The sequence below is a fragment of the Anoplophora glabripennis genome, unplaced genomic scaffold (genome assembly GCF_000390285.2).
Source record: "Anoplophora glabripennis isolate ALB-LARVAE unplaced genomic scaffold, Agla_2.0 scaffold29, whole genome shotgun sequence".
Classification (NCBI taxonomy): domain Eukaryota; kingdom Metazoa; phylum Arthropoda; class Insecta; order Coleoptera; family Cerambycidae; genus Anoplophora; species Anoplophora glabripennis.
Genome location: NW_019416257.1, coordinates 722,352 through 749,604, shown reverse-complemented (window position 1 = coordinate 749,604; position 27,253 = coordinate 722,352). Strand labels below are relative to the sequence as shown.

The following is a 27,253-nucleotide window of genomic DNA, read 5'->3' as shown; positions in this document are numbered from 1 at the left end:
ATTTATAAAATCTTAACAATTTTACGTAAAAAATATTATCTTTGTCCAAATTGATATTTCCAATGGTTTTCGAGTAAATTGAGTTTGAAAATTACTCTGCTCTTTAAGTTATTAGACCAAAAATTACAAAAATCAGTTTACAAATAAAAGACTAACGTTGCCACAACGCTTAACAATTTAAGTTATTGATAAACTGTCAATTGAGCTTTGCAGTGTTTAGTTAGTAAAAGTGGTGAGTGGAAAATTTAAGTTTTGTTTGACCCCTTTTAAGGGCATATAACTTCCTAAGGGTGCGTTTTAGGGCACATGTTAATAGGAACTTTTTTGCTTATTTTAATAAGTTATAAACGCAGCAGAAGTTTGGAACCCTATTTTAGAAACACTCTGTATATTTTGCGGCGAATCCTTAAAAATTATATTACATCCAAAGAATGTTATATCTTTAATAACATTATTCACTTTCCTTTGTAATAATGTTTCTTTCCCTCAAACGTTAATTATTACAAATCACCAACTTCGCGGATTATTTCCGATTTCTCGCCTGGGGCGTCATATTAACTGGACTTTGTACAGTGGCACGAGGGTCATATTTCAGCCCATGACCTTATCTATCCAAGGCACGAACTTCTGTATGTTTGTGTATACGCCTGGAAGATGCTCCCGCCCGCATCCGATTCCCCAAGACACAAGCCCTATAAGGGTTTTTCTGCCCTCCACAGTTATCGTCAGTGGTCCTCCAGAGTCCCCTTGGCAGGAGTCTCTTCCACCCTAAAATGATATTATCTTAAAAACTATTAATTCGATTGGATTAAAATTATTAACCAAACAAACGAAGGATATTCTGACAAAGAACTACTCTGCAGACAACAGGCCTGACCAACATAAAATTACTCCCGAAATGTCTAAAGATTTAGTTAGTAGATTACAAGTTCAATGCAATTATTTGCTAGTTGTTAGTCCGCAGAGAAGTTGTTTGCCACAATATCATTAATATATAAATTTTGTTTCACCTAGTATGATATACTTGCTTTCGTAGTACCTATAGATTAGCAGGTTGCTCTATGTCAGTATGGCCGCATTGAAGGCCTAAACACATTTTTTATGTGTTATAATGTCAGCAAAGACCCAAATGAGACACTCTGTACAATACGACTGTCTTTAGAGAACTTATGTCATGGTAGAATTTTGCATAAATTGGCCAATGGAAGTATTTTTTTATATAAGGTCTCTGTCTTACGTCTTTTATAGATATCCAGAGGGCTGTGACATATAAATGATGAAAAAGAATAAACCAAAAAGAAACATCTAAGAATATCAATGACTGTGGTACTATGGAATGGATGGGTATGATTTGCCTAATTTATGCGCATAGTGTCCAGTATGATCCACAATTATTTTTTTATTGCAATTTAATCCTTCGGCGTCGAGATATTTGAATGGGAGAAAATGTTGACATATGTAAAAAGCCCTGTATAATCAGTATAATATACTATCTGAAAAACAATTGTTCTTCAAGAATAAACCCATATCTTTATAGACTGATGTTCAATTGTTTTTTTTGATATCTTCGATTGAGCAGGACTTTTCGCATATCTGCTTTTACCCCATTCAAATATCTGAAAAACAAAGTACCTAACTACAATAAAAAGAGATTATTGATCATCACCCTGTACAGGGTTATTCATATAACATTTTATCCCCTTTAACTATTTTATTTTTTGAGTTAAGACAAAAATAGTTAAGACAAAAGTTGTAGGGAATCTTTCTGTGAGTTTAATAAGTTTATGAAAATAAAAACTATACAAGGCGTTCCAAAGATACGCACTAAACTTATGGTTTTGTAAATGAAACACCATGTATATTATTCGATTTTCGGAATCTCTGCCTCTTCCTGATTCCAACAATGTATGTATGTTGTAGATTTACTTAACAATTTGCTCAATATTCTGCTTTGAAAGACTGAATCTCGCAATGGGCAATATAAAAATTGCTATGGAAAATAAAATTATAATATTAGATATTTATGCTCTATTTTAAATAAGTATTATCTAGTAGCTGCTTAACGGCATTTGCTGTGTGTGCTGGAGTGCAGTCTTGCTGCTCTCATTAAACTCTCAGAAAGATTCCCTACAACTTTTATCTTAACTATTTTTGTCTAACTCAAAAAATAAAAAAGTTAAGGGGAGCATAATGTTATAAGAATAACCCTGTACAATAGCGTAGACTCTTTAGTATATGTGACAATAGTCCGTGTAATCAATCAACAACAAAATTGGCAGGAGACAATTACTGGTGAGTTACATTGCTATATTACCCAAGCCTGATGGTAATATGGTAACATCTTGAGGAATATGGCAACGTGTCATTCTTTAAATAAAAAAATATTCGTTTAAAAAAAAATTTACCATAATGCATATTTATGAGTTTTGTATTGTATTCAAAGGAATAAAAGTGAGCACGCTCTGGTATGGATAGACAATATGAAGTCTATATTTTGGATGTTACGAGAGATATATGTCTTCTTCAGAAGAATTTGGAACAGTGACAACAACTTTTATGTAAAGAAGATGTACTTGACGAAAAGTTGATAAAGAAATATTAACTATACCATAATAGTATAGAGAAAAATGTACACTACAGGATAGGTGTATTTACTGATTTCCTGGAACTTTTAAATGGACAAAGATTCGTTGACAAACAACTATTGTAGTTACTTCTATCCGTGATAGTATTGTTAATATAAGTACAAGTCATTAAAATTTGTTTCCGACATCATTACGTTAAAAGCAAAATCATGTTAATTGATCATTTTAATTATATTAACAAATTAATTATCTAGTGGTTACTTTAATATCATTCAATTTTATGTTTTTGTTTTCTCTTGTTTAACATTTTGTAATACTCTTTAAGTCCTATTGTATTTAACGCAGTGTTACAAATAGCTATGATTTAGCCCGAATGGAGGTCAGATATACAGAGCGTTTTCTAATTCCATAATTCCATATTATAACATATAGAGATTGCTCCTTTATAATTTTAGATCAAGAAACTTTAATGAGTTAAAGCAGATGTTCCCTAACTTTTTGAAGTTGCGACCCCCTAGATGAGATATTTTGCTTGTGACTCTAGCACTAAATTAAAACATTTTTTTAGGTACATGCTGATAGAAAGCTAACATAACAGTCTCTCTTCTGATAGCTTGGATCACCTTTAAATGAAATCAAGAATATCCTGAGCTAGCATAAGACGCTTTGGCACCAATTCACATTTGTAGGAAATTATTTGGGAATCACTATTTAAAGTTTAAAAAGATATGGCAATCATTCCCAAATATCACTGAAAATGTTTAACGGAGATTAATGAAACTTGAATAATATAAAAAACTATAGGCAAAAATTCACTTAGGAAAAATGAACCATTTTCGAGCTTTTTCTATTTAAAGTTAGCTTGTTATACAGGGTGTTTGTAAATACACGGACTACGTAAGACTGGAGATTCCTTGGCTCGGAATAAGTCAATTTAGATCATTTTTTCTAGATACAAAAGTCATCGCTACTGAACCCTCTCGATATACATTTCGGAACAGATAGTCACATACACTTTAAAATTTTTATAGATTGTATATCTTAGTGCATTAGACCCAAGACGGGTAGATAGACAGATTTACTCGATGTTCATAGCAGACATAAAAGTTTTCAGAATAACAAAAAATCTTTTTTATTTAAAAATGTCACTTAGATAGCCATAGGCGTACGCTTAAAAAGTTATTAGGTAGTGGAGGGGTGAAGAGTCGAGTTATGTTTGACCAGGTGATGGTAATAGTTTAAATAACTGGGTGGATTCAATAAACAGAAATCTAAATAAAAATTTAGATTTTAGAACAAATACATTGAAGATGAATTTCTCGAGACAAATTAGAGGCATAATGTTGGTCTCCTGATTACGCAACTTTGCCCCTATTTAAGCTAGTTCGTATCTCTTACCGTTTCAGTGATCTTTGTAGTGCGAAGCAAATTTGTAACAGTCTGTATCTCTGAACCATATTGGACGAGAATCACTAAATTTGGTACACAGTGGTTTTATGACATGTGGAATCTGATAGTCCCACGCTTTTTGGCGGGGAACCCCCTTAAGACACTTTTTCATGGGCCCCCTTGTCTTTGGAGCCCCAAACAAATTTGGTCGATATTTGAATTTCTTAAAAATTATTAGTTCGATAGAATGCCATTTTTATATATTTTTGTATATGTCGCAAAAGTCACATTAAATGCCAGAAAATTTTTCAGTAATTTCATCTAGATACCTACTCAAAAGAAAGATTACTCGAATATTTTTTTTGTTGCTATGCTAACCTTTTAAAATAACATCATTTGATTAACTGCAAAGTGGAGGTGTGAAATTTTTATGATAATATTACATCAACTATCTAATTATCCATTTAAAGTTCAAGAAAAGTTACTTTCTCAGTAAATTAAACAAAAAAAACTAAATATTTAATTTCGCTTTGAAATTAAACTACATCTTTTGCAATGTGTGCATTAGCAAGTATCCACTCCAACGACTGTCCAACTTTATGACAAAATTGTTCAAATCTCCCGTAGTAAATTGACCGTTATTTTCCTTAATAGATTACGTCCGATTCAGAAAAGTCTCTAAGCGATTTATGCCGCAAATAAAAAGTACTAGCAATTCCAATAGGTTACCAGCTGACATTCACGTTACGTTTCATATTTCACCAGACTGCAAAAAATAAATCTAGCGGAACGTAAGCCTTCCGCGGTCCGTATCCGGACCGCTTCCACAATAAATCTGTCAGGAAAAAACTGGCGTCCGATTCGCTTCTGGAAGAAAGAATACTATGTAGGTCAGTTACCCGGAGTCCGACCTAGTTCTCGTCTCCCATTTCATTCTGTTAGTAACAGGCCTTAGTGGCCTGTGAGAGTCGGTTAGTAGTTCTCGGATTCCGGCGTAATATGATTTGTAAATAAACCTCTATTATTCCATTTGTGTCCGGAGACTGGAATTTTGATATTAATATTTTAATGTAGATGTGATTGGCTCTAAAGTCTGTTTAGAAATGAAAGAGAGTAATAAAAGCTCATTATGTATGCAAATCGTAAATAAATGTAGTACTGGTGCTTATATTCAATATTTTTATATTATGTATTTTCCGTATAGATGAGGTGTACTTTTAATAAAACTTTGTGCGATCGGACTGTACTAAATTGTAGCAGGTAGCTAAAATTTAATCCCCGACAATCCGTCTTTGTCTATGCCGCTTCAATTTCTCGGTCCATTTCTCTTATAAGTAAACAATATAAAAACAGCATTTCAAAACATGAGGCTACTTTAAGCATCATAACCGGGTTAAGAGGGTTTTTAGTAATTCAAATAAAATTATTCAATATTATTATCAAAATATTTATTTAAATTTAATGAATAGACTTTTATTCCACACAAAAATATATGTATTTTGAAAATTCAAATTATGGTGAGTAAATGTAGTGTTGTATAAATGTACAATAAAGAAAATAAAAAAGTAGGTATATTAAAATTCATCCTCTGAATATTCTGATGAATTATCTTCGTCTCCTAGATTGATAACGATAGGTTCCACAGTAACGTCAATTAAATTATCGAGTTCCCACATTTTCTCCTCTTCTTTTTGTACATGATGTATACATCTTTGCCAGTTATCTGCAGTTACTCGTTCCAAGGAATTTTTTAACAAAATTTTCACGTCACTTAATTTAAACGTCGTATTATTTCGCGCTACATCTCCTTTTACCTGCGCCCAGACTAATTCGATTGGGTTAAGTTCACAGTGATAAGGTGGTAACCGTAGTACCGTTATTTGGCGATTTGTTGCCATTTCATCGATAACATATTTTTTCTGATCTTTATTAAGATTGACAAGTGTCAAAAGTTCCTTTTTCACCATATTTGTTTCAAAAGAAATGTTTTTTCCGGATAACCATTGAATTATATCGGCTTTCCTCCAAGCAGTCGTAGGCGTCCGCTCGGTCTGCCGTGAATGGTAACTGGCATTATCCATGACAATTACAGACCCCGGAGGAATAAGATCCAACATCTGTGTAAAATACTCTTCGAAAACATCTGCGTTCATGTCTTCGTGATAGTCACCTGTATTTTTAGATTCAAATAAAAGTAAACCGCCATCTACAAAACCACTGGCACTACCTATATGTGTCACTATTAATCTTCGCCCTTTACCTGAAGGTGCCTTGAACCCTGTTGAAAGTCCATCCAAAAATGCTTGTCGAAAACTTTTTACATTTTTATCTTGCCATACTTTTGTTACAGTATATCCCTCGTTGACCCAAGTTTCGTCTAGATAATAAATATTCCTCCCTTCGTCACGGAATTTTCTAATTGATCTTAAGTAGGATCTTCGCCAACAAATAATTTCATCTTTATCGATAAGAACTGACTTCCTGTTCTGCTTTTCCCAGCAAAAATTCAACTCTCGTAAGACGGCCCATAATTTGCTTCTACTGATTTTTGGCAAATCGTTGTCCTCTGAAAGTTCACTTAAAATTTTGTTTAGCGTTGGTATTTCTTTTTTAAAATAAAATGAGTGTACTTTTCTGCGAATGACATTTTTGAAGAAATCATCTATAACGACTTTTGACCTCCCTGTAGATGATTTTGGGGGATTTACAGTATCTTGTTCATTTTTTGTTTCCTTTAAAAGTCTGTAGATAGTCGATTTTCCAATCCCTGTCATTTTGGAACACTTTTCCACGATGTCGTCAACACTGTTGGTAGGATTTTGGTGTTTCAATGCATTAAATACATTTAATATAATAATCTTCTCATTCTGAGACAGCGCACATCTTTTCACGCGTTTAGCAGGTACGTAATCTGATAAGCTCGACATTTTACCCAAACAATATTATATCCACTGGCACAATAGTCACTAAACACAAGTCGAATTTTACTCTACTGCACTAGCACGTCTTCGTATATTCAGCTCTAAGACTGGATTGATCTGTCACAATACACTGGCTCCTGCCCTATGATGTATCCAGTAAAATATACTAATGTACACCCATTACCTGTTAGCATTAGTGTTACCCGATAATTACCTGAAACGAAATATTAGCACGCCCATGGCGGTTCTTATCTCGGGGTTTTATTACACTCTTTCATTTCCAAACAGACTATAGAGGATATATTTTCTTCCTGTCTTATATCATCAGAGCTACTTCCATCTTGAATTAAATATTTTTTTCTACGAGCCCTTTTCTTGATATTTTTAAGATTGTACAAATGGTATCTACGTTTAAAAAAGGTGACTGCAACGTAGTGGAAAATGATCACCCCTTTCCTGTTTTTTGGAAAAATAATATACATTATTCTGCGGCAAAGGCTGTCCATTTATCTTGAAAGTAATCTCCTGTTAAAAGTATATTTTAGCAGAGAGCTTTCTATTAACCATGCTCTCTCCAAACTATCAAAATTTATTGTTGAAGGATTTGAAGAAGACTCACATTGTGCTATTATAGCTTGTGATCTAACCAAGGCTTTCGACTGTTTCTCATGATATACTAATTAATAAATTCGAATATTATAAGATCATCATATTTAAAAAAAATTTGTTCAATCAATTATATTAACTTTGGCATTCAATTAGTTATGTACGGAGCACCACAGGGCTCCGTATAAGGGCCACTTTTATTTTTAATTTATGTAAATAATTTTATACATTTTATGTCGCCAAAGAAATTCGTTCTCTTAATCGATAACACTACTTTGTTTAATTGATGAACTCTATTTGGATTACAGATGAGATGATACTGAACTGTTTTTAGGAAATAATTTAAGTCCTTATTCAGACGAAACTCAGCGATTTTGAACCGTTTACCATTATTTGCAATCTTAAAGTAAGTTCGATTTTCTGCATCCTGTCGTGAAAATTTTCTCACATTGTATAAAAAAAATCGGTATCCCACAAAACTCAATTTTAGGGCCATTATTGTTTACTGTTTGTGCGTTTAGCTTCGATTCTGGTTTTATATCTCTGGTTGCTGGTACTCAATTTTTTCGTCATTTTGTCCCTATAAAAATGAACAAGTTGTATCTGCAGTTAATTGTAACACACTTTTAAGTGTAACGAATGACATAATTTCTGTCTTTGATGATAGGAAATTTTTATTCTAGTGTTGTCAGACTTCCCTAGACGTTTGATTGTTTTAATCGACAATTCTAATGTATGTTGTACTGTCGTTTGCTATGCAAATTTTTCTTAATTAACTGACAAATAGAGAGCAAGTTTGCCCTTTACAAAAATAATACATACAACTCTAGTTCCAGCTACTGATAAAGGTGTCCCACAAAATACAAATACAGAACCATTGTGCATTTATTTTATGTGTTTCTCTTCTGTTGTTCTGTTTTGCATAGATATTACTTTTCTGTTGATCCTCAAGATTCCTTTGTCATTTTGTCTCGACGAATGTGAATAAATTGTATTTCGGTACTTGGTGACAGGAATTTATTTCTAAGTGTTGTTATACTTCTCAAAGCATTTGGTAATTTGAGTCATCGTCATAGATTTAAAGTATGTTAGACTTTCTACTACAACTGTCCCCAATATCTAGTAAATAAATTCACTAAACATGGTTGGTTTCGAACTTATTAGGTCTCTCCTATATTCAGGATGTAATTCGATACCAATTGGAACAGATAGCATGGTGTAGTTGTTGCTTTCTAAGCATCAGCAGATTAGTAGGTCTCTTTATATCAGTAGGTATTAATTAACTTCATTTCACTCATCACATTCAAGTCACATGACGTTGAATAATGAAAATGATAGTTTGGTAGTACGTAAAAATATTTTGGACCTTTAATTTTTCTTATTGACTCATATTAATTATTGACCCACATTTCCACATTTTTCTTGGATCGAACACAATTTTATTATTTCAAAGTGCTACGTAACTAACACTTATTTCATTTGGTTGCAGGATCCATCATCCCCATCCTCAACAAGGAACGCAGACCGTCGCTGATCACCATCGAGAGGCCCTACTACGTCTCTCGCCACCGGCCTTCCATCACCATCGACAGACCTCTCATCCCCCACCACCAGTTCCGGACCCGGAGGTCCTCCTGTTTCGTGGAGAGACCGCAGAGCCGGCACCGGAACTTCATCAGCTTCGATGCACCGGGAAGGAAGACGCCTCCCATATCCGAACGGCCTTCATGCAGCTACCACCCCACCATCAGCTTCGAAACTCCTTTGGAGGTCTCAGAGACCAACGAGTGCACCGGCGCGAAGCCCAAGATATCGCGCAGCTTCGAACAACCCCACAGGGACAAGCCGAAGCCGGAAAGGATGGCCAACAGTTTGGACGTGAGCTTCAGCTTCGACAGGAGGTGTTCTATACCGGAAGAGGACAGGTCTTCTCCGATTTTCATTAATTTGGACGAGAGTAGGATCACGGCGCCTCTGCTGGAGGGGTTGAAGAGTTCGGATGTGTGATAAATGTTACGTTTGTGTTTCGTTTCTGATCTATTTTTGTATTTTGTATCGTAGCAAGTTCATTGGTGCTTCACCTTTCTATTAAAGTGTAGTGTTTTGTTGTTGGTAACCAACATGTAACTGCATCCCCTTGGTAGAGGAAAAATAGATACAGCCTTTTTAAAAGTAGTAGTCAAAAGACGATAGCACTGTACTATTTTTCCTTCACCAAACCGGAGTTTTTGTAATAGGTGAAATTTCAAAGCACAAAACTATGATTTCCCTTTGCTCAAAACTATCTTCACCAGTTACGAAGAATTTATACAAAGATGTATCTAGCATGCCTTCATGAAACCTCTAAAAAACGAAAAGCTTTAAAATCTGTTCGTGAGTAACGTCGTGGTAACGTCAAATAATTATAGAGTAAATATTTAGCATATCATATTTAATCTTAACCAAAAAAGAGAGTATTAATAAACTAAATACTGTTAATTCAATTTTCTCCTAGGATAAAATAAGGAATAAAAGCATTTGCAATGCGCAAAGCGTAGCAAAATAGAAATTCCGTGCTGGCTGCGACCTGCAAAAATGTAGTAAATCTTGTCTGACGTGAACTTGAAAAGTTTTGTTAAGGGACGTGTTTATCGAGATGTTCGAATACAACGAAAAGATGTTTCAAAAGGAATTTTTATTGATTAGTTCTCGTCTCCGCCAGACACGTAAATACAAACAATGAAGCAAGTAGAACAAGAGTTGTTTGAGATAAGCAGACTGCCTGTTCCGAAAACATACTTTTCCACGCTTCCTTCTCGAGGTTCTGTAATAACATGTTACGTTTATGTTAAAGTAAAATAAATATTACATTCTAAAATTTTTGCTATGACAAATACTTTAAAAATAGTACGAAATTTTTAAGAACTGAACTGCAATCACGGATTCTACGTCACATATTAACAAAAAGTCCTATAAACATTTATTATTATTACTAGCTAGGACTTGAACGTTTCAAATTCGTTTAAAAAATCTCGCGAGCTTGACGAGGGCGGCGCTCGCGCGCGTGCGCGGGCCCGGCGCTCCTGCTCCCGCATGCAGGTCGTTCATTAACGTTAACTTTTACCGCTGCTAGCACGTTTATTACATATACTATCAATGCAAAACTTTTTGGAAATAAATGTTTAACCCTTTCTTTAATTGTCTCTAAAATCCCGGTCCGATATGTCCAATAGTTAATTAACAATTAAAATTATTAAAAAAGAGTTATCATGGGAACAAAGGAGAGTAGGTGATTTCTCTTTTTCTTTTTAAGTTGCCGTAAAATAAGCTATATTTAACGCAAAAAAAATGAATTCCCGAGCGGCTTTTGCACGTACTACTTTATTAGTTGTAAAAGGGAACTCAATTTCAACTTTTTGAAATTTTTCTTTTTCGATACGTTTCTCTGGATTAATTAGAACCTATATCTACGATATTAACTTGCAAAATTAACGTTTAGTTTAGTTGCAAAAGAAACTAACGAAATTAGTTAACAAATACCTAGAGCAACAATTTCGATGTCAATTGAATCGGCGTTGGGCACACATGTTGGTCTTTGAATTGACCGTCTTTTCCATAAATTTTATCAACATCCATCCCTTTTTGGAATAATAATGCGCAATTTTCGAAAACTGATTTGTCTGCGTTCAACCTTTATTTTACAGTTAACAAATTGGTAAAATATGACTTTAGATACCTTAAATTGTTGGTAATTTAATTGCCTACAGCATAAAACGACTAATATTCCGATAGGCCGTCTAGATTTTCGTGGGCTTACTGCCTAAGTGAAAAAACACGTAAATGTGCCACTTATTTGCATTTTGCCAATTTAGCGTCTCTTCATTCTAGTTACTTTTTTCATATTTATAATTCTACATAGCCTTCCGCATCATGAAGTGTAATAATATGTCTACTAATAATAATTTTTTTAAGTTTTTAGGTTTTATGATTCGACTGGAGTAATTGACCTATTGTTAAAAACTGTTAAAATATTTTATATGTTTCTTAAGTGGTATAGATATTTATAATTTTATTGTCATTGTTTTATTGTTGTAGAAAAGAAAACTGTAATTTTTTTACTGAAAGCTCAACATCCTTTATTTAAACCTTGTAACTTTTTTATCGAACTTGTAACACCCTCTACATCAAAAATGTTTATAGGGTATCTTTTGTTGACTTGTGACAGAATCCCTATTAAACTTTAGACAAGCATTTTAGCTACACCCTGTATAAAATACATTACTTATACGTTTATTTTACTAAATGAAATAGAAAATAAAACAATTTTCATATTTTATATTTTTTATCCATCTGTTTGTTTTCTAATTAATACTTGTATTTAAGTTCCCAATTTTTTGACAAAACATTACTATTTTTTTTTCTATTTTAAGTCTTCATCAAAGTAAAATGAATCAACGTGAAATAGATAAATTTACTTAGACCCAAAGAATTTTAGTATATGTACAGCTGTAGACATAAAAAAGTTTGTAACCTCATTCTTTAAACCCATTTTTTGTCGACGACTGCACACAAACTATTGGAACGCCCTGTACATCAAAAATGACGGTAGTAATATTCACGGTTTATAAGTAATTGTAACAGGCAGTCTGGATTATTGAAAACAACGTCCATTTTTAACTTCTATGGGAATATTTCAATATTCACTTGTAAATCAACTTTGTCGAACTTCTAAAATGAATGTATTAATAAACAATATTCCGTTGAATAACTAAAATAATTCGGCACTATATTCCATCCGTTTTGTACAACAATAATATGAACCTATTTATTGGTGTTGTAGAAGAACTATAATATAATATATTGTGATACATTTATATATTGCTTAATGTATAGGACCAAATTTATTAGGGTCCGTCTCTGTCCAATTTCATTCGCCACGCAAACGTCTACGGAAAATTTGATTTGAGTCTTCCATAAAATTTATGACGGGCTATAATTTAAAATATTGACATTTAAATAACTAAAAATAATTATCTAGTGAAGGAATTCAATAGGTAAATAAAATTTTGTCTTGTTCTAAGCTATATGTTTGAAACGGCCTCCGTTGCTCTTCGTAAGCGTTTGGAACAGGATCGGATTCTGATTAAATTTGAGCTCTACAGGGTGTATCGTTGTTTGTTTGTGGGTAAGTAATAATAATAAATAACGTAACATAAATTCGAATTTTTCTGCTAATAAATATTATTATTTATCCGGCCAATGAAGTGGCTAAATTAAAAAAAAAAAGTAAAAACCGGATACGATATTTTGTCAGAATTTTATTACTTTTTTGTCTCTTAATTTTTTTTCGTATCTTATTTCCTTTTTGGAGAAAAAAATAAAAATTACTTTATCACCTAAAAAATTAAAACTACCAAAATATCAAAAACTGGAGTGTAACTGTTATTTTTTTCCATATCAATAGTCTATTCTAGTCTTAGAACTTGTTATAAAAATTAATGCTAGCTAAAAAAATTTTTTGTGTTATATTAATTATTAAAAAATGGTTTTTTGTTGCCCATGGACATGCAATAATGATTTTGTTTTCTCCAAAAAGGAAGCAAGATATTAAAAAAATCATGAGACAAAGGAGTTGTATTTTTAGTTGTCTAATGCGAAAAATATTATAAAAGTTTTAAAAAAGTCAATTGTGCACATTTTTTTTGTCAAAAATGTTAGTTAAGGTGCCCCTCGGGACGCCACTGTACTTAATAATTTTAATCTTAAGTTAAGGCTAAATTAGCTCTTTTCTACCATAAATGATACTGCCAAATTTCAACAAAATCTGCTAAAGGATTATTAAGATTTATATGAAAAAATGATTTTTTTAAAAGTTTGACACCCTTTGCCTAGAAAGCGAAACATCACCGGACCTTATGTTTATATGTATAAACTTTTCGTCTTACAATCACTCAAAGAATCACTCCTTGAAGTTTGGCTGGGTACTTAAATAACACCCTGTATTTCATATAAGTATTTAGATATAACTTTATTATGTACGTTTTTTTAAGTCAGCAAAAATAATTATTTTATAACAACTTAGTTTTACTTAGTAACATATTTATATATCAGTCGGTATTGGTATATTTAATAAATCATTCAAAAAATGTTTTTTTTAATGTTGGGTGGTTCGTCCACATTGACATCAAACAAATGGTGATTTTAAAATAACACGTCGCTAAGTTATATAAAAGCAATAAGTTTTTACTAAATTATTTTCCATCTTAGTTTCGCTTTCTAACAGTTGATTTAAAAAGGTAACAACTGGTAACGCTGATAATTATGATACAACTTATTTCGCTAATTCCGGATGACCCAGTGGCGGCATAAATAAGAATTTAGGTGCAGTTTAAAGGCTTGAAGATCGAATTGTAACTCAACTCTTTATTTGATAAAAAAATCAGGTTGGTATAGAGAACTTATACTATTACCCCTAAAAAATTGTCCCCTGCTTGAATTTACATCCTGTATATACAATCATACCAATATCAGTAAAAAAACATATACGTATACCAAGTTACAGTATCACTGTAATTGAATTTTATGCTAATTACGGGATGTTTCGAGCTTTTAAGTACTTACTGGTAACACACCATGATATACTGAAATACTGTAAGATGTATTCATTTACTTACAAGAAATTGTACCTTCTAAAGCACATTTATAATGTAAAACTGATACATAAATTCAGTTAATGGCACATCCTAATTACATTGCACATTATTCTATTTAATTTAGTAATGGAGGTCGTTATGAGTATCGTAATTTTGGTATAGTGCCATTTTCTGCTCTTAAGGGAATTAATACTGAAAACAAATTTGATGTTTCTAATTTAAATTTATGGTAATTCGACAGAAATTATTATTCAGTTAGCATAATTGCCTTAGGTCGGAGGAAAAAAAATTGAATTATTCAATAGTTAACTTCGTTGTTAAAAATGTGTACTCTAATATCGCTTTATTATTCCAAAATTTAAGTCATCATATATTTAAAACGTAATAATTTTAAACTGTGAAATTGAATAGAGGGTGTCGCAGTTTTCTATCTAACCAGCAGTTCCTCCACTTTGTACACATTTTGTAAAGTTTTCGTCGATACTTGGTTGCAATACCTAGCCACAGAAAAAATTTTACTGTCGCAGAATGATCTTGGGGTTGTAAACCCGAATATTCTGTAAATGGAATGAAAAAAACTGATATTCGAGTATTGTTTTTCATATTTTACGACGCGAGATATACAAGTGGAACCTTATGGACGTGAAACTTCATCGGAAAACGTTCTGCACAATGACGCGACGCTTCTGCAGCGTTTTGTTGACATTCATCGTATATTAATAACATATCAACCAGTTCATTATTGTTATTTTATAATAACAAACGGAAGCTTTATATGTTTAATAATTTTAGTGTTATGGCTCAACTTAATCTAATTAGATACTGCTGTTAATAAAATAAAAAAATGTTTCCAACGTCGATTGTTCAGTGTAAATGTGGCTTTGGTGTAAAAAATTCGGTCGTAAAGTACTTGAGACCACTATTCCTAGATGCGTTTTTAATATTATTTTTCAACCAATAATAATAGTAACAAACATAATTGTCAAAAACCCAATTTAAATAACAATTTCAACACTTTACTAATTTAAATTGGAAACATTTTATTGTCCACAGCTGTAAAACTTATTATAGACTCATGACTCGTAATTAGCAACCAAAAACCAGCCTTAAAGGATGTAATTCTTTTAAATGTAAATATGTCTACTATTAAAAAAGTTGTAATGAGATATTTTTTTTCAAAACCATTTATCTTGTCAAAAGAAAGAACCCAATTACAATAACACCTTGTATAATAGATGTACTAATGTTTTAGAACAGCATATGTAAACCATTTTCACCTCGGTATCGGCACATTAATAATAATAATAATAATAATAATAATAATAATAATAATAATTTTATTTCCTCTAAGACAAAATACAAATTTGTATAGGAATTGTCAAAATAATTTTGCCTTACAAACTAAACCATAAAAAATTTGTCTCAAGTATAATAACAACTTTCGAGTAAAAAGCCTTTTAGCACATTTTTAAAAACTTTTAAACGTTTAGCGTGCTTAATGTGATNAATAATGATAATGATAATGATAATGATAATGATAATGATAATGATAATAATGATAATAATGATAATAATAAATTTCATGTCAAATTTTTGGTCTGCAAATTGCGTCTTATGATTTTCGTTCATCTGAATTTGCTGGTTTAGGGTATGCCATAATTATAGTAAGAAAAAATATGTAGGTATTCTAAATATGACTGGTATTGTAAATTTGACAAAAAAAATTAACCTAAACCTTATGAAAAAATAGAACTTAGGAGTATATTGAAAAACCCTAATTCTACTTACATTATATAGAAATCCAAAAAAATATGTGGTCGTTCAAAATTATAACGCTCAGTTATAAGAATTGATGACTATCGCAGTAATGACATCAGGAAGCAATTCTTCATCAACACCCTATGGGTTTTTTATATCTCACATTAAATCGGTCTTGTTAACGTCAGAACCAAGGGCTGTCACCCAGTTATAGTTTCCTTTAGCTTCGTGATATTATCGCACCAAGTGAAAATGAAATTGGACAGGGCGGCATAGTTTAACATAAAAAAGCTCTAGAAAATGAAATATTGATCCTTCGTAATCAAAATTTCATAAAGCTCCATTCTGGGACCTAAGTATAGATTTTATTTTATGATAGGTAGGATTTGCGACACGGGTGGACGCAAGTGCAATTTACGGCGTCGGGAAATTGGACTGACGAACTTTTATGGTGCATATTTCAGCTCTTTAGGAGGCTTTACAGAAAAATGTAAAATGTGGGTGCTGCTCTTAGCAACAATAAAAGTAGAATCATCGCCCAATTAAATATGCCTTTAAATCGCAATTTTGGTTAACTTGCGTGAATTTTTTATTTAAGTTAGTTTGAGGTATATAATAAAAATAAGTGACAGTAATACAACGGGATTTTTCAAAAGGGATAAGAGCTAGAAAAAAAAAGTTTCTTATAAAAGTTGTAGAGCATAAAATTCTACATAAAAATGGCGCCAATGACATTTTCAGAAAATGCCTTTATAGTGGAGTCAAGATAGCTTAAAATTACGCATTATTTCGAAATAATTATGGGAAACATGGATTTTCCTAAAACCTTTTGAACTTGAAGATAAGTATTAGAAAAAACTTATAAACTTATTTTTGTACTCTATTTGTTTTTTAATTGTTTAAACAATAATAAATAGTTTTTTTAAGAACATTTAAAATAATTCAATCCATTTTAAATCGAATTCTTTCAAATTGACAATATAGGGGTTTTTGACGTCGCTAAATAAGAATACGATGTCAAAAAATGAAAATTCAAAACAGCTGATCTAATATGGCCGACTATTTTAAACAATTTATTTAAAAATAATGGATTTTAAATCAAAACTCGCTCATATTTGTAATATAGAGGTTCGAAATAATAAAAATTATAAATGGCTAAAGAGGTTTTATTGAAAATATGTTTTATTTTTTAAAAAACAAATTTATTATAAAATAATTAATTTTTAATCTCATCGAGTTCTTGCTCTTCTTCAAAAATAACTGGGCAATTAAGGTTTTAAGCCAATAAAATTGAAAAAAAAAACACTGATTTTAAATACAATATTACTAAATCAAAATCAACGTCCCCTATTATTATTTAATCATTAATTATTTTAAAAATGCATCAATATTCATATATGTATGAATATTAAACTCATACATCTACAGGTTTAGCATAAAAGAAAACGAATATAAATAACCTTAAATGCAAACTGAAAATTATTTGTAATATTAAGTAATAATATTACATTAAATAATTACAAGTGTACTAGAGTATAACCTCAAAATTGACAAAATATGTGAATAATACACTTTTTAACACCCTGATAAGTGCAGCTTACTCGAAAACATAAAAATCATAATCTTATACCATTTAAAATAATTATTATTTAATTCTTATAAACGAAAAACGCATTTAAAATAAATAAAACTGTAAGTCAAAAGTAAGTCAAATCAAAAGTATCTATACGGTTCCATTTAAAATTTCAACTTGACCTCTAAATGACCTTCAAGGTCGTGGTCTGAGATAGAGGGTAGGTTCCAAATTTTTGAACACCCTGTATATATATTAGACTCATATCTGTGTCTACAACAATAAGAGAACTTATATTCATAATTTCAGATACAGAATATACGTTTTAAAAATAAATATTAAATCAATTCATCAAAAAACGTTATTTTTTTGCTGTTATAACAATTTTCCACTTATAAATAAAATAAATAAAAAAAATATTTTTCGCTGGATTTACTTTTTTTAAGGTTTTAACTTAATTCTTTGATGATTTATTAAACAAAAAAAATTTTTTTTTGCACGTTATTAAACTTTATTTAACAATAAATTTCACGGATTTTTCATGAAATATTTTTATTTTTTGTTATTTTGTGTTTCTTCAACTATTATTTCAAATTTTTAAGAAAAATAAAATGCACCATCTTAAAGTAGAGATTTTAAGCTTTAAAAAGTGCTCTCATAAAGTTTCAGTATCACATTTACAACTATAGTTTTTGATCTATTAAGTATGGCCTAAAAAGTCAAATTTGTGATTTTTTAAAGTTATTGAATATGTAGGGCTCAATATTTTTCAAATTAAATTTTTAAGATTTTTTCCATATCGCTCACTGTTTCAATCGTCATTTGAAGAGTAATCTGTGAAAGTTACAGATATTTATTAAAAAAATTAAAAGAATGACGTATATTTTGTTATTATTGTACAAAATTATAGAATGACGTAATATTGTATACGTACTATATATATTTATTTCTCAAGTTTAAGGACATACAATATTGATAGCCGAATTACTCTTCTGTCATTTACATTTTTGTGAGGTCGATTTGATCAATTAATTTTAATTAATTTAAAAAATTATATTTTTTTTATATATTTTGCAAAAACTGTAATTTTGCAACTAATTTGTTAAATAAATAATTTAGCGTACACTCTACAGTTGGTAACTTTTTATATGTTGTTTCTGACAACTTTACAAAATGAAAAATAAAAAAGTTCTCTCTTCCAGTAATTTTCGCGAAGTCAAAATCTATCTTGACTCCACTATTAAATTCATCAGTCTTTCCGATACAACGTATTTGCGTCCATCTCCTCTAATATGCACTTAGCTGGTTTTGCGTCTGTCGCGTTAAAAATACACTTCGTCTTGTTAATACTTTTTTATGTACATAACAAATAATTTGACGGCAAACATAATGTCTTAATGTTTACACGCAATTACTTCTACTTGTGTCAACACACTGTCAATTCAATGTTCATCATTTCGGTTCCCTTTGAACGATAAGTTATTTTTGTAACGGTGGCTCACTCTCAGCGGGAAAGAAACTACTTAGACCAAAAACTTATACATATGTACTTGGTACAGTGATAGTGAAAAATATACTTGGTAGGATTTTAACTGTAAATACATTTAGACGTATGATATAATATTATATATTAATGTGTTGAACTTCGTACTGATATTGTTATAATAAATGCAAATATCAAGAGGAAATAAAATATTATATCTCGCTTGTCGTTTTTGTAGCAATCCCTAACATCCTTTTTCCCTAGCCTACCAAATTGTAGAATTTAAAGAGGTTTATCAGGTACGGAAGTACATCTAAAGTCTAACGAGAGTTTCTGTAGATTCGCTAGTGACTAAAGTAGTAAGCCTTTAGATTTGTCAACGTTGCACTTGGCTGGCTCGCTCACCTCGACGTTCGCTCGCTCCCGTTAGACCATTGTGTTTGTTTGGACACCTGCGAATTTCACATAATGCGCTACATCGAGACCGCGGTGTTGCCGCTATCACACATATGGAGGATAAGTTAGTCGACAGCAGTTTGAAGGAGAATTATTAAAAATTATGTATCTTACAAGTACCTAATATATTTCTACGAGCTGTCATACGATTCCTTAGATATCGGTTTCCTATTTATACAAGTTGCTGTGGAAACTGTTCGTCAATTATTGCGCATTCTAAGTGGAAAGACCAAAAAAATCCACATTCTCATAAGACTTCGTACTAAATCGTGAAAAATTATTTTATTAATATCTCGTCTCTTAAGGTATCCAAACTAGTCATAATTTTGTTTGAGGATTTTCTTCATATTAATAAGCTTATATTAATTTTTTTATGAATATTTGTTTGTCAATTTCTAATCAGATAAACCTTTTTAAAGACAAACTAAAGTACTTAACATTTTCAACGAGTCCAAGTATCTATATTTTTCTAGTCTTTAGTCATTTTCAATTATTATTAAACTTTATAATTAAAAGAAGCAAAAAAATTCACGAATTATAAAATGTTCTTTCTTCTTTTTTATTCATTCTTTTTTCTTTCATTCTTTATTTATTCTTTTTCAAAACAGTCATCCCATCTGCCCACTTTGTTTTTACGAAAAAAAAATTTCCGGGTACCTAAATTTTCGTTTTGAACTCTAGTTTTTAATGCCGTCTGGTGTTTTGCAAAAATTGTCAAACATAACCTCAAAATGCCGATTCTATCAAGGCTCCTCACAAAAAACACGTTATTTTCAGAAAAAATGCTTTAAAATAAAAACAATATTCTTTTGATCTGAACAACATACTCTATGGATGGTATTTTGACTCGTTGAATCCGAATCCACTGCCAGAATTAAGATAGCGAATCTCATTTTTTCTTTAAATTTAAAAAAATAAAAAAAATTAAGATTTTCAAAAAATGCTTGGAATTAAGCAAGTGTATGAAGGTTTTCGAGGTCGAATCTCAAGTCAAATTTGCAGAATTCAAAATGGCGGTTCTAATATGGCGGACGAAATTTTCGAAAAATCAATATATAAGAACCAAATTTGGTATCCAGGGATTTTTCGGGTCGCTGATAACGATTCCGACGTCAGATTTACAAAATTCAAAATGGTAGATATAAAATGGCGCTCACAAATGATAAATTCGACTGAATTTCGAAGTTATTGGAATATCGGTTATTAAAGATTCCTTGCATTAGCTAATTCTGGTTCGCCTCTGGTTTAATTCCTCAATACCTCCTTTTCCGGAGGCGTGCCCTATCCACCACCTGGGGAGGCGCTCGATGTGGGGCTAGTAAGCCCGGCACGAGCCTATCTGTGTCAATGTTGGCGTGTGTCTGTCTGTGATTCTTTAGTATGTTTCTATTTGTGACTTAAACCTGTAATGTATACAGGGTGATTCACAACTTATCCAAAAAAATTTGGGAATAGATGCGGCATGAGGAATGGAGTTAATAACGTAGAAAAAATTTTTGTAAAATCCTTATAGTTTCCGAGAAAAAAATTATTGAAGTTATAGTACATTCAACCACTACATAGCTGGACAACTGTAGTCTCTAGCGTCATTCGCAATACGCGTGGAGAGCCACGTGGCCTCAGCGACTCCGAATACTGAAATCCGATTTTGCAATCGTCGTTGCGATAGTGTTTACCTGTTATCTGTGGTGTTTACAATAGTTTTTTAGTAGTTAGTGTCAAAAATGGTTTGCGTGTATAGCAACTCGGAGTTGATGGATATCGTTTTAATTTATGGTGAAGCATTTGTGTTATGGTGAAGCAAGACAACATTTGTGTTAGTTCGTAGAAACTGAGTAAGACGGACCCAAATGTGTTTACACGTTGGTGGATAAAATTTTGAACAATTGTTGTAACATCGGGTATGTCAAATGATTTTATTATTTAAAAACACAAATTAATTTTATTAATAATTAATAAAGGCAAACGCATTTGAATTTGCCGATATAAAATAGGTGCTATAAAATTCTATTTATTTCTTTTCTTGCGAAAGTTTTTGTCCGTTTTTTTATCACACCGCCATGCGAGGTCAGGTTTTACAGTGGACCAGTTTCCAGTGCCGTGCAGAAGTGTATTTTTAAATCATTTTCGAACTGCCCTTTTTGATTTTTTCTTTACAAAATTGTATTTGTAAGGGTCCCCTGCACATCCAGAATTTTTTTTTTGATAAGTTCTGAATCACCCTGTATAATTATTTCTTACTTTTTTTGAAATGATGACCAGGAAATTGCATTTTTGTCATTAAAGTATCATTTCATGAAAACAGTTTTATCATTTTTTATTATGAAACCGTGATTTTTCGAAATTTCAGGAACGCTTAAACTTGACTAATTCCATGCATTTTCTGAAAATCTTCATTTTTTAAGTTTTTTTAAAATTAAAGAAAAAAATGACACTCGCTATGTTAATTCTGACAGTGAATTCGCATTCAGCGAGTATAAATACCATAGAGTATGTTGTTCTGATTTCTTATTGATGTTAGATCATAATATAACGCATGTGCTTATAGCTACAGAGTACTGTCTTCCGTTTGCTCCTAATTAAAATGGATGCAGAAATTGTGGAAGTTACGAACAAATAAGTAATAATTGTCAAAAATTAAGTTTTAGATAAGGACGTAGTGTTGCTTTTGTAGTTTCATAAATTTATAATAAAACCCAATTTAACAATAAAACAACTACGACAAGTAGTTTTGAACGATATATTTATGTACAGAATAAATAAATGATAAGTTACTGAAAATTTAAAGTAGTCTTAAAATAAAATTAAAAATAAAATTTTCGAATAAAAATATCGTACCTACTCATATGTGCTTCTCTATTGGTAGATCTCAACACTGTACCTTTTCAAAAACTATAAACTTTTAGTTAGATAAGGTATTTAATTTATTAGTTTAATTAAATTTTAAGACTAATCAAGAAATCCAATGTCAGTAAAAAAAAACAATGCACTGCTTATAAACCGATAATTTATTAATATTAAAATAACCTAAATTGAATTTCATTGAAAAATTGTTAGCACACATTAAATTAAGCTAAGATATATATTCTAATACTTTTATGTCATCTACATCTTAAAGTATGTAGATTAATAATAAAGAGGTGAAATATAATATTACAGTAAAAATAAATTAACATTCAAATAAGATTTATTACAAAACTTTGAACTAAAAAAAACCGCATTGAATTTATTTTTCAATTTCTCGTTTTTTATTGGCTACGTTCCCTGTCTCTTTTTCTTACTAACTCTAGAACATACTTCCTCCTGACATGTCGATTTTGATGTTGTTCATTAAATAGCTGAGCTGCTCTATTCGCACATTTATTGTTCATAAAGTAAAGCGAAATGATATCTACCCTTTCCGCAATGGAATAAACCATAGTGTTTAATTTTCAAAAACACAATTAAATAAACTACCAACCAACGCTTCCAAATAATACTAGAAAATAATTTGGAATCCACTAATTTTACGTTCATTGTGTGTGTATAGCATTCATTTCTGTTTTTTACAATTGTGTTTTTTTTTACGAAAGTGATAACAAATCGCCAAAAACCAATGTAACGCAAGAAATGCTAAATTTATACCATTGGCGTACTTAACTCGAATGACTCACATTTTTACCGTTACTAATTGTTTGTACATAAGTTTCAACTTTAAAATCAAAATTCTTAATAAGTATTGGGCGGAATTATAAAATTTAAAGTCTGTTGTAAAGAGAATTGTAAGAGCTTTCAAATAAAAACTAAACGGGTAAAAATTAATGTAATCATGTTTATAATAAAGTCCATTTATTTCTTTAATTTAACGGACACAATAAATTTACTATTTTCCTTAATTTTTCCAAGTTTACAGACACAAGAAAGTTAACATGGGGTGACAAATATCACCAATAACCCTGTACTTATTGAATAAACATTTTGCTAGTAAACATATTGCCACTGCTTTGCGATACGCAACTAAACAAAAAACAATTTCCTCAAAGCAACCTGAAAAAATATGTGTGATTATTTTGTCAGTTTAAAACGTCACAAATAATACCAGATATTTCAAAGGTCCAGTTCTATAATTACAACACTATTTGTGTCCGAAGATAAAGTCCATCTCTATTTTGTTTAGTGTCTACCGCGCGCTGTCATCAAATGTGCAACATTTTTTTGTATATGGGCTCTAATGTACGGGTGAGTTTTATTAGTGTGATTAAATAGATGAAGCGTTTTGATTCAGTCTAAAACCGGGACGGATCTAGTCTATTTGCGGACGCCTATTTGTAGACTTATTTACGGGAGTTTGTTGGTGTTTTTAAATTTAAAGCTTGTTTGTAACACACATCATCTTAAATAATGTCGAATGGAGACTAGTGACAAACGAGGAAAACGAAGCGAGGGACACTGAATGATTTATTCTTTAAAAATGTCGAGGTTAGCTAAAAACTGTATTCAAAAGCATGTATTACTTTTTAAAGGTGTGTGTTCAATAGCAAATATATCTATATATGGACCTGCGAACAGTTCACGATCACCCAACGGTATGTTTGAGTTAAGATCGCGCAACATTACATTTATTTATCTTTGTTCATGTCTAGTTCATCAAAATCCCCGTCAACTGTTGGTAGCTCCAAAGAACATGTTCGTCAAAACTCAGTTTAGTGTAGATAGTTGAAAGATTCGCACCAATATCGTCGTATTTATGGAGTGACAGATGAAAATGTTGTGATGCGAAAAGCCAGCATTCTCTACACCATATGATGGCGAGTCTGGTACTAACATGAAACCAGTAATGTTTTGTTTATATAATTAGGTTGTGAAGAGAGGTGTTCTATTATTTTTACTATTTTGCAAAATAAATTACCTCCAGAAACTTTTTCAATTGGATTCTCATACCTAACTATTTACCTAGTTTTCGTTCATATGAGACTAGCTAAATATATACGTAGATTAATACAAAATAATAATTTTTTTAAGAACAAAACACAAAAATTATTTTAGTTACTAATAGTTTAATTTCAAAATCCTAATTATTTTAACAGAAAATCGAGATTTACACTGATTTTGAGCTATCTTTTTAAGGATAGGGAAAACTCCTGACGTGATGGAGCATATTTGATAGTTCCACCGTCTTCAGCGGATCAAAATACAGGGGTGTATCCATAATCTGTCAAAAAGTATACAGGGTGAGCCACCAGTAACGCCTCGGTGGCTAGGGGCCAAACGGCAAATGCTATAGAAACCTGTTTAGGTGGGTATGTGTAGGTTGATTACGGCTACATTTTAAAAATATTTTGATATATACATGGTGTCCAGGAAAAGCGTACCATATCAAAGTTATGTATTTTTAAGTGGAACACCCTGTATTTTACTGCATTCTTGAAAGCACCATAAATAAATAGGTAAACTTTATTAAAGGTTCTGCATACCTAGGACTTAGTGTTTGTGAGATATTTCAATTTTAGTGAAAATACAGGCTTAGCGTAGAAATTTAATAATAGCAATAAAAAAATAATTTTAAGGAAGCAGCTTTGGAGAGTGTATTTTAGATCCTTGAAGTTATAAATTATTATATTTTTCGTCATTTAGTATTGTACAGGGTGTTCAAAAAACTGGTGAATACTTCTTTCAGCTTTAAGCAGCAATAACTTGGTTATTTGAAATGGGACGCCCAGTATATTTTTACTTTGGAAGTTAGGAAATTTAAAACTCTTTCAAACTGTGTATAGGTTCCCTATACCTATCTCTAACGGTATTGGAGATATTTGTTCCGTTTCGTTTTTTTATCGAATTTTTTTGTAAGATGTATCTACGTGTCTTTATCGAGGTCCTAAATATTATCACCATAGTAAATGTGCCTTGTATACATGAAGCAGACAAATGAAAGTACAAAGTTTATTAATATTAATATAACAATAATTTGTTTTAAATTAATAACAAAAATCATTTACAACCGTCTTTAAAAACGAAAGTACAATTTGAGAAGGAACCTTTAACAGTAACATCAGAAAAACTACATAAATTTTCTTTGCCGTCGTATAAATGTTCATTTTCCCTCACAATCAATTCGGAAAAACTGTCATCACTAGTTTTTTCGACTCCTGCTATTAAACGAGATATTATTTTGTTTTTGGGCGTTATGCTATCTTCCTACATGTCCTGATGCTACAGTATCACTCTTCCATTTGCCATGTCTTTTCAATGTTATCCTATCTACACCTGCATCTGCATCAAGAGTTGCCGATGTACGACGCAAACAATGACATGTGTACATTTTTGTATCTGCGTAGCCGAGATATTTTGTAATCCTGGATGGTATGCTACCGAAGGTATTTTTGCCTACTGGTTACGCAGTACCATCGACCATTCTGATATGTCAGAAAAATCGCCGTTCTTTAATTTCTTTTGGTCGCAAAGGTAAGTACTGTCGATACAATTGCAGAGCGTGCATTTCATTTTCTTCCACAATAGTAAAAGATTTTGGTACCCCAGTTTTTGTATCGTTAATTTTTACAATGATTCCTTTGTCATCTATATCATCTATGGAGAGCTCTACCAACTCATTTCTTCTTAATCCTCCAAAAACGTCCATTACTAGAACAACCTACAGTAACAAAAACATATTAAGCACATGCAATAATATAGCCAATTTCCTTACGTTTTCCAAAAGATATTATATAACTTGATGCTTCTCTAATAAATTTCAAAATATCCTCTCTTGTCAATATCTTAGATTTTTTTGGAATATATTCTTTCCATATTTGCTTCAAATAAGCCTCTAATCGATGATATTCTCCTATATTTACTTTTCTGCGCACTAATAATGTGATCTTCAACATTGAATACTTTGTTCACAATATGTTAGGGCTGAATGATTCTGACTGAAAGATATATAAAAATTATAAATTTTCAAAAATTATATACCAAAATAAGAACAACACTTAAAACGTCTGCATGTATGTGATATAGCAATATACATATACAGACTGTCTACTATAAGAAGGCCACTCCTATATATCTCGCTTAATACACGAGGCACGTCAAAAATCTTTATATGTTTTTTGGTTACATTTTTTGGGGCCTTGATGCTTGTAAAAACAAATTTGAGATCATGGCTAATTTTATGAGAAATCAAAAAAAAAACGAAACGAAACGAAAGTTTAGGGTCGTCTAACTTTTTTATGTTAAGAGATAGAGAAAACTTATTAATAAAATTTCTTGGCAAAATTGGTACCTTTCACCTGGTATAAACAAAATTTTGAAGTATGCCATGAAATTTTATTAAAATAAGTTTTCTCTATCTCTTAAAATAAAAAGTTGACGACCCTAAACTTTCGGTATTTTTATGATTACTCACAAAGTTGGCCATCGATCTCAAATTTGTTTTTACGAGCATAAAGACCTCAAAAAATGCAAAAAAAAAACATATAAAGATTGTTGACGTGCGTCCTATATTAATCGAGATTCATAGGAATGGCCCTCTTATAGTAGACATCCTGTATATGTTTTCAGCCAGGAAAATTGAATAATTTCAAATATTTCGAATTTTCACCACCAAAAACGGCGGTGACAACATTTTTAACAGTAAGGCGATGTTTCGCATTGTATTAGCTATGTTCTGTTCCAAATTTTATGTTTATGTTATGTATTTTATGTTATGTTTATGTTCCAAATTTTGTTCGTACAACTCTCTTGGTTTCGACAATCCAATACCTATACATATATATTTTGAAAATTTCTTTAAAAAATGTTATATTTTGGTAAAATGTTTTAGTAAATATTTTCATAATATTTCTACTACTTATCTTTATATTTTCGATATTTTG

At 31.3% G+C, this 27,253-nt stretch overlaps 1 protein-coding gene across 1 annotated transcript in view; it reads left to right on the top strand.

The window, feature by feature from the left end:
- The window catches only part of LOC108908565, a 59,958-nt gene extending 49,968 nt beyond the window's left edge, over window positions 1-9,990 (top strand). The window contains 1 exon segment of the mRNA XM_018712636.1: window positions 8,991-9,990. Within this exon segment, the coding sequence (XP_018568152.1) occupies window positions 8,991-9,508 (518 nt within the window). The 3' untranslated portion in view covers window positions 9,509-9,990.
- Window positions 9,991-27,253: the final 17,263 nt, after the last annotated feature.